An 8,360-nucleotide genomic window follows, 5' to 3' on the forward strand; every position below is an offset into this window, starting at 1 on the left:
GAGGACAGAGGAGGAGAGAGGGAGGAGGAGAGGACGGAGGAGGAGAGGATGGAGGATGAGAGAGGGAGGAGGAGAGGACGGAGGATGAGAGAGGGAGGACGGAGGAGAGGATGGAGGAGGAGAGGAGAGGATGGAGGAGGAGAGGATGGAGGATGAGAGAGGGAGGAGGAGAGGATGGAGGATGAGAGAGGGAGGACGGAGGAGAGGATGGAGGAGGAGAGGAGAGGATGGAGGAGGAGAGGACGGAGGAGGAGAGGACGGAGGAGGAGAGAGGGAGGACGGAGGAGAGAGGGAGGAGGAGAGGATGGAGGAGGAGAGGATGGAGGAGGAGAGGACGGAGGAGGAGAGAGGGAACAGAAACAGTTAAATAAGTCAAAACACCTGGTGACTGCGTATCCATTCAGCTGCAGGAACTTCAGCAGCTCATAGGCCTTCTCTCGGTCCCGAGCCTTTTCCTTCGCCGTCAGAGTGTCGTAGGGAACCAGCAGCGGGTGAGTTCCACCTCCTAGATACACAGAGAGAGAGAGAGAGAGAGAGAGAGAGAGAGAGAGAGAGAGAGAGAGTGTGTATTAAGCGGAAGACTGAAGAGAACGAGGGATCACACAAAGGTGAGAAGACGCCGACCAACCCTTGGATTGCAACTCCATTTTCTTCTTGCGGCCCCAGGTGTTGTGGTAGTTCTCCGCCAGTTGCTCAGCCATCGACTGAAACAGTGAGAAAGAGAGAGAAACACAAAGAGAATCAGAGAGAAACACAAAGAGAGAACCACAAAGGAACACCAGTAAATAGAGAAAAACAGAGAAAGAGAGAAACAGAGTGAGACGGCGTCTCGTCGGGGGGTGCGAGGGGTACCTGCAGTTCTCTGGACAGAGTCATTCCCGTGACGTCGATGGGCTGCGGACTGTAGCCGTGACTCGGGTCGTACGTGGCCTGGAAGAGGAGGGAAGAAGCAGAACGTCTGTTAGAACCTGTCTCCCGTCCCCTGCCTCGTGTCTCCGGGCTTCTGTAGCGTTATCGTCTCTGAGACACGTCTTCTCAGGAACACAGTTAATACCTGAGCGTTTTGGGAGATTTTGCGAGCCGCTTTCTTCTCGACTTTGTCTTCCTCTCCGTCTCTGGCTTTGTCCAGCGTCCACTCCCAGGCGATCATGGCCTTAATGGACTCTTTAATGGGCCAGCGGTAGATCTCCTTGTCCTGAAGAGAAGGGGACAGGAAGGGGGGGGACAGGAGGGGGAGGGGTGGTTGATGCTGGGGACGCTGGAGATGACCAGGACGTGTCCTCACCACTTTCTGAAGCGGCTGATCTTTAAAATGCTGCAGATCCGTCTGCATTACAAGTTTACCCCCTGCTCCACTGACCCCATCCTTTCAGACCCAGGAGTCGGGGCCTAACAGACATCTTAAAGTAACAATATGTAATATTTTTACCTTAAAATCGCAGCTTCAAAATTAATGTGATGCTCCACTGAGCTGTAACAGGGAGAACAGAGCCTTAGTCATTGCTACTCATAGCTCAGCACTGCAGAAGCTGCTTTATGTAACCTTAGGAGGAGGGTAGGAAGCCACCCCTCCCTCCCCTCTCCCTATAATTTCAGGACAGTGCTGAAAAGTGAATTACACAAGTGAATTTCAGCTATAGGAGGAGCCCAGGAACAATACTCTTACCTAGTGTTGCTTTGACTGAATGCTTTTACACCATCCACATTCCCGTCCTCCGTCCCCTGTCCCCTGTCCCCCGACCCTTGTCCCCCGTCCCCCAACCCCTGACCCTTGTCCCCCATCCACTGAACCCTGTCCCTCGTCCCCTGTCCCCCGTCCCCTGTCCCCATCCCCTGTCCCCATCCCCCGTCCTCTGTCCTCATCCCCATCCCCTAAAGGAACTGACCTTTTCAGAAAACGTCTTGTAGGGTCTCAGCATGGGGTGGGTCTTGGCGTTTTCATCCAGCACTTCCCTGAACGTCCAGTTGTTCTGGATCTGAGGAAGTGTTAGGGACAAAGGCATGAGGACAAAGACACTTCATCATCTAACGTTCAGAGTCTCAGAGGAGGACATGAGCAAGGTGAGACCCACCCTCTCGAAAGCCCACTTGTCGTGGGTGTACTCCGCGTATCTGTTAATGAACCCGTCCAACTTCTCAGGGATGATGGTGCTGACAGAAACAGAGCAGAAGAACCACGATGAACACAGAGCAGCTCTTCATCTCCACATTTTACAGAGAGAACAAGATTCTGGAAACCTTCAAAACGACAGAACTGGAGACACAAGGTTCTGTTCCACTATGTGAAGGTTTGATGTAATGTTTAGAATAATTTATCTTCTCAAAAAGCGTGGTCTCTCTTCACCATTCATTCATCGTCTGTAACCCGTATCCAGTTCAGAGCGGGGCTGGGTCCGGAGCCTACCCAGAATCATTGGCTACAAGGAGGGAACACAGCCTGGAGGGGGCGCTAGTCCTCCACAGGACGACACACACTCACACATTCACACCTACAGACACTTTTGAGTCTCCAATCCACCTACCAACATGGTTTTGGACTGCGGGAGGAAACCGGAGCACCTGAAGGAAACCCACGCAGACACAGGGAGAACACACCACACTCCTCACAGACAGTCAGCCGGAGGAAACCCACGCAGACACAGAGAGAACACACCACACTCCTCACAGACAGTCACCAGAGGAAACCCACGCAGACACAGAGAGAACACACCACACTCCTCACAGACAGTCACCAGAGGAAACCCACACAGGCACAGGGAGAACACACCACACTCCTCACAGACAGTCACCCGGAGGAAACCCACGTAGACACAGGGAGAACACACCACACTCTTCACAGACAGTCACCCGGAGGAAACCCACGCAGACACAGAGAGAACACACCACACTCCTCACAGACAGTCACCAGAGGAAACCCACGCAGACACAGGGAGAACACACCACACTCCTCACAGACAGTCACCCGGAGGAAACCCACGTAGACACAGGGAGAACACACCACACTCCTCACAGACAGTCACCCGGAGGAAACCCACGCAGACACAGAGAGAACACACCACACTCCTCACAGACAGTCACCCGGAGCTGGACTTTGAGCTGGAGCTGTGTGACTGCAGCACTATCTGTGTGGTTAGTAAAGGATGTTTGTTCTAAAAGTAGTCACTGTGTTCTGAGTGAGTGAAGAACAGAGTGTTTCCAGATGTTTCCTGATCGTATGGATTTGTTAAATCTACAGCACACTTCATTTAACACAGTGAAGTATTTATTAACCTCTGACACTACGCACTGGACGATCACCTCAAATAACACTGTCACCAGGAGAGAATTGGAAACGGTTAAACCAACACACACACACGGTTAATGAGACTGGGTTTATTCTGATATTACTAGGGGGTAAACTAGTCTTACTGTTCTGATAAACAGCTTTTTAATTAAATCTCATTTAAATCTCAGGTGATAAACACTTCTGGAACTTTCTGATACTGTACTTGGTGGTGTCCACAGGTTTGGGGTCGAAGTTGCCCTCAGCATCGACAGAAGCTTTCTTCTCCGTTTTGGACGAGTAGCTGGCGTCCACATAATCTGGAGGAATGGCCCCCGCGATGGCGCAGATACAGGGCATCGCAATCTTAAACAGCTCCGCTTCGAATTTCTGAAAGAGAAGAAACACCCCCCTCTCCTGACACACACTGGCCACTTTATCAGAAACACCCCCCCTCTCCTGACACACACTGGCCACTTTATCAGAAACACCCCCCCTCTACTGACACACACTGGCCACTTTATCAGAAACACCCCCCTCTACTGACACTCACTGGCCACTTTATCAGAAACACCCCCCTCTACTGACACACACTGGCCACTTTATCAGAAACACCCCCCCTCTACTGACACTCACTGGCCACTTTATCAGAAACACCCCCCTCTACTGACACACACTGGCCACTTTATTAGAAACACCCCCCCTCTACTGACACTCACTGGCCACTTTATCAGAAACACCCCCCTTCTACTGACACTCACTGGCCACTTTATCAGAAACACCCCCTCTCTACTGACACTCAGTGGCCACTTTATCAGAAACACCCCCCCTCTACTGACATTCACTGCCCACTTTATCAGAAACACCCCCCCCCCCACTGACACTCACTGGCCACTTTATCAGAAACACCCCCCTCTACTGACACTCACTGGCCACTTTATCAGAAACACCCCCCTCTACTGACACTCACTGGCCACTTTATCAGAAACACCCCCCCTCTACTGACACTCACTGGCCACTTTATCAGAAACAACCCCCTCTACTGACACTCACTGGCCACTTTATCAGAAACACCCCCCTCTACTGACACTCACTGGCCACTTTATCAGAAACAACCCCCTCTACTGACACTCACTGGCCACTTTATCAGAAACACCCCCCTCTACTGACACTCACTGGCCACTTTATCAGAAACACCCCCCTCTACTGACACTCACTGGCCACTTTATCAGAAACACCCCCCTCTACTGACACTCACTGGCCACTTTATCAGAAACACCCCCCTCTACTGACACTCACTGGCCACTTTATCAGAAACACCCCCCCTCTACTGACACTCACTGGCCACTTTATCAGAAACAACCCCCTCTACTGACACTCACTGGCCACTTTATCAGAAACAACCCCCTCTACTGACACTCACTGGCCACTTTATCAGAAACACCCCCCTCTACTGACACTCACTGGCCACTTTATCAGAAACACCCCCCTCTACTGACACTCACTGGCCACTTTATCAGAAACAACCCCCTCTACTGACACTCACTGGCCACTTTATCAGAAACAACCCCCTCTACTGACACTCACTGGCCACTTTACCAGAAACACCCCCCTCTACTGACACTCACTGGCCACTTTACCAGAAACACCCCCCCTTTACTGACACTCACTGGCCACTTTATCAGAAACACCCCCCCTTTACTGACACTCACTGGCCACTTTATCAGAAACACCCCCACTACTGACACTCACTGGCCACTTTATCAGAAACACCCCCCTCTACTGACACTCACTGGCCACTTTATCAGAAACACCCCCCTCTACTGACACTCACTGGCCACTTTATCAGAAACACCCCCCCCTCTACTGACACTCACTGGCCACTTTATCAGAAACACTAACCTTGTGTGACAGCGACTCGAAGATTCCCCAGAAGAGTTTGCGTGTGAGGTGAAGCTCCTCCTCGGATGACACTCCGAAGTTGGCCCATCCGTTGGGGAGGCAGTAATACTTCCAGCAACGCTCGTAGTGATTGGTCAGCAGCTGTAACCATGGCAATGTAGCAATGAAAGAGGTCAGTGGATTGACCAATCATCCTCAAACAACAGCAACATCAAAGTATCCACCTCTGAGGCCCCGGTCACACTGGGTTTGTGTCCAGAAACGTTCACCTGAGACATTTCATTTATTTCAGTGAGATTGGTTGCGAGAGACTTCCACGCTGCAGCCACAAAGCCCTACCCACAGCCACACCCACTTAACCAGGCGACACAAAAAAATAGCCCCCAGTGTGACCGCGGCTTTACACTGACCCTACATTCACTAGGAGGCGACAAGTCACTCACAGCGCCCCCTATTGTCTCTCGAGGGCATGTTCATAGTGGAGACTTCTCTGATTGGTCAGAGGATTAGCCGCAACCAATCATTCCATTGTATTCAGTGTCGTAACTCATTTACATAAAGCAGGAGAAGTCTGAACTCGACTGGCTGGCTGTCGCTCTCTGTCGCCTCCTGGTGTAAACAGGGGGGAAGTGGACAGTGCTGTACCTTCAGGGGCATCTTGGCGTATTCGTTGAGGATGGGGACGTCAAACACCAGCCGTCGGAGCAGGTGCTGGAGCATAGAGGGACGCAGGTACCTGAGACAGAGGGGACACAACACTTCATATAAAGGGAGACACAAGAGAGACATAAAAAAGACAGAATGTGAAACGAGATTGAAGGAAATAAAGAGGAGACCTAAGAGAGACATGAGGGAGACAATAGGAGACATAGAAACCCTCCATAATGTTTATGACTGAATGTCAGTCCTGACAGAGACATGTCCAGCGTCTTCACTGAGAGCAGACAGTGAGGAGGGACAGACTCTGACCTGCAGAGGGACATGAGACAGTCCCGATGACGTCCCTCTGAGCCTTGGTGAGCGAGCGTCCGCGAGAAAGTCTGTAGATGGTGTGCAGCATGGAGTCGATCATGATGGCGCGGTGGTCCGTCCCGGCGAAGAGGGGGGGCGCACTTGGTGATGAGAGGCAGCACCGCGGAGCAGAGGTAACGGTTCAGAGCCAGGGCCATCTCTGTGGTGCTGAACGCCGCCTACAGGACAAGACGGGTAACAACGTCAATACAACAAAACGAACAATAAACAACAATGTTCATGAACACAATGCACAACACGTCAACAAAAAAGGAACAATCAACCACTGCAACAACAACAAAGGTAAATAAACTCAAACAACAACAACCACAACACATCAAAACAACAACAAAAATGATCAACAACAACAAAACCCACCGAGCGAGCCCCTCCCGGACCGTGACCCAACGTGGGGTAATGTAAAGCTCGGTTCTGCTCACCGTGTCCAGAGACGCCGCTGCCCTCATGTCCGGCAGGAACCCCACCTCCAGGACGTGCAGGAGGAAGTCCTGATTATCGATGCCATACACTCTGTCCAGAAACAGCACCATCGGAGCCTTGTGGTCCGGAACAAAACTGGCCGACATCTTTGGCTCGATGATGCTGTTGTCTAGTGAAGAGGAGACATGGGAGGGTCAAACAGGAAACTGGACAACTGTTCAAAACTACACATAGGCAGTGTGTCAAACCTCAGACCTAGAATAACACCTAGTCATGACCTTAAACCCAGGAAGACTTTCTAAAGTGCACATGAGGACCACAGACCCAGGGCCGCAAACCCCGAGGAAAACCTGAAAACTGGAATGACGGGAACATCTGGAGAGGGGAATCTTCCACATGGAGCAACAGGGAGGCCTTGCCCTTAAGCGAGGGAATGGCTGAGACCCTGCAGAATCATAAGATTCCGAGTTTCAGAGCTCCTCAGGATCCAGGGGCTGGGTCTCTACGGTCCTCGGGTCCCCTCTGGGATTCGATCTGTTCTGCTCACCTTTTCCAAAGGCAGGTATCTGAAACGAGAGGCTAATGACGCCAACCAGGTCCTCGATGGGCACCAGAGACCTGAGAATAGCTCGGATCCTCAGAGCCTCGCCTTTCCCGGCCTGGATCAGCTGCACACAGAACACACACATGGTCAAAGACTGGACCAAGAAACGACGACAGGTTTTGCTGCCAAAGTGTTGTCTGTCTCTTATTTGTTGTGGTGATCAGACTCTGAATCACAGTCTGCCGTGACTCTCTGTAAACACTGAGACCAAGGATTAATGAATCTGTGGATGAAACGTAATCTCGACTCTCACGTGCATCTCAGGAGCGCAGCGTCCCAGCAGGTCGATGAGAGCGCGTAGAACGACATGATGGCGTTCCCCAGGTGAACCCGGTTCTCCTCGTGCTGCTCCTCTCCTCCGAACCTAACACACACACACACACACACACACACACCACAGACCCTGAGCTGCGCTGGACACACCGGACCAGGTATGGACACTGATCTGAGAACTTCACAGAGTCAGAGCCTGGTTAACTGCGCCGGAGAATCACGAGAAATATCTGAGTCGACACGAGTCGCTCAGGGTCCAATCTCACTCTGAAGATGAGCCCAGATCAGATCAGAGGACGCTTTACTGACCCGCAGGACAGTTTACACAGTTTATTCTCTTCCTCTGGTCTCTAGTCTCTGACTTTAAACTGACGAAGAGTCCAGGTTCTGGAAAGCTGCTGACGTACAGAACACCTCTTACAATTTCACTACCGCAACTACATTTCCCATAATGCCCCAGTGTTTCCAAGTTTACTTCCGTTTTTTGCCTGAAGTAATAGACATTGGCAAATATTTAACCTTAATCAGCCACGCAGCAGAGGGGTACTCTACAGCTGTGCCCCTGTGACCCATGGGCAGTCAGAGGTGTCCAGCTGTGCCCCTGTGACCCATGGGCAGTCAGAGGTGTCCAGCTGTGCCCCTGTGACCCATGGGCAGTCAGAGGTGTCCAGCTGTGCCCCTGTGACCCATGGGCAGTCAGAGGTGTCCAACTGTGCTCCACTATCACTTATAGACTATAGTCTAGAAACGCTCCTGGTGCATCACAATATTTATAAAATATAGAAGCAAAACATTCAGAAACACGTGAACCCTGAAGCCCCTCTGAGTTGTGTGTGTCTGTGTGTGTGTGTGTGTGCATGCGTACAT

At 51.5% G+C, this 8,360-nt stretch overlaps 1 protein-coding gene across 1 annotated transcript in view; it reads right to left on the reverse strand.

The window, feature by feature from the left end:
- The window catches only part of ryr1a (ryanodine receptor 1a (skeletal)), a 59,433-nt gene that overhangs the window by 46,880 nt on the left and 4,193 nt on the right, over positions 1 to 8,360 (reverse strand). The window contains 17 exon segments of the mRNA XM_066650363.1: positions 382 to 505; positions 629 to 704; positions 853 to 914; positions 1,054 to 1,195; positions 1,887 to 1,976; positions 2,073 to 2,151; positions 3,489 to 3,652; positions 5,165 to 5,305; positions 5,810 to 5,900; positions 6,134 to 6,158; positions 6,161 to 6,269; positions 6,271 to 6,354; positions 6,616 to 6,785; positions 7,164 to 7,284; positions 7,474 to 7,517; positions 7,520 to 7,584; positions 8,359 to 8,360. The exon segment at positions 8,359 to 8,360 is cut by the window's right edge and continues 117 nt beyond it. Coding sequence (XP_066506460.1) covers positions 382 to 505; positions 629 to 704; positions 853 to 914; positions 1,054 to 1,195; positions 1,887 to 1,976; positions 2,073 to 2,151; positions 3,489 to 3,652; positions 5,165 to 5,305; positions 5,810 to 5,900; positions 6,134 to 6,158; positions 6,161 to 6,269; positions 6,271 to 6,354; positions 6,616 to 6,785; positions 7,164 to 7,284; positions 7,474 to 7,517; positions 7,520 to 7,584; positions 8,359 to 8,360 — 1,589 coding nt within the window.

The sequence above is a fragment of the Hoplias malabaricus genome, chromosome 18, assembly GCF_029633855.1.
Source record: "Hoplias malabaricus isolate fHopMal1 chromosome 18, fHopMal1.hap1, whole genome shotgun sequence".
NCBI lineage: Eukaryota > Metazoa > Chordata > Actinopteri > Characiformes > Erythrinidae > Hoplias > Hoplias malabaricus.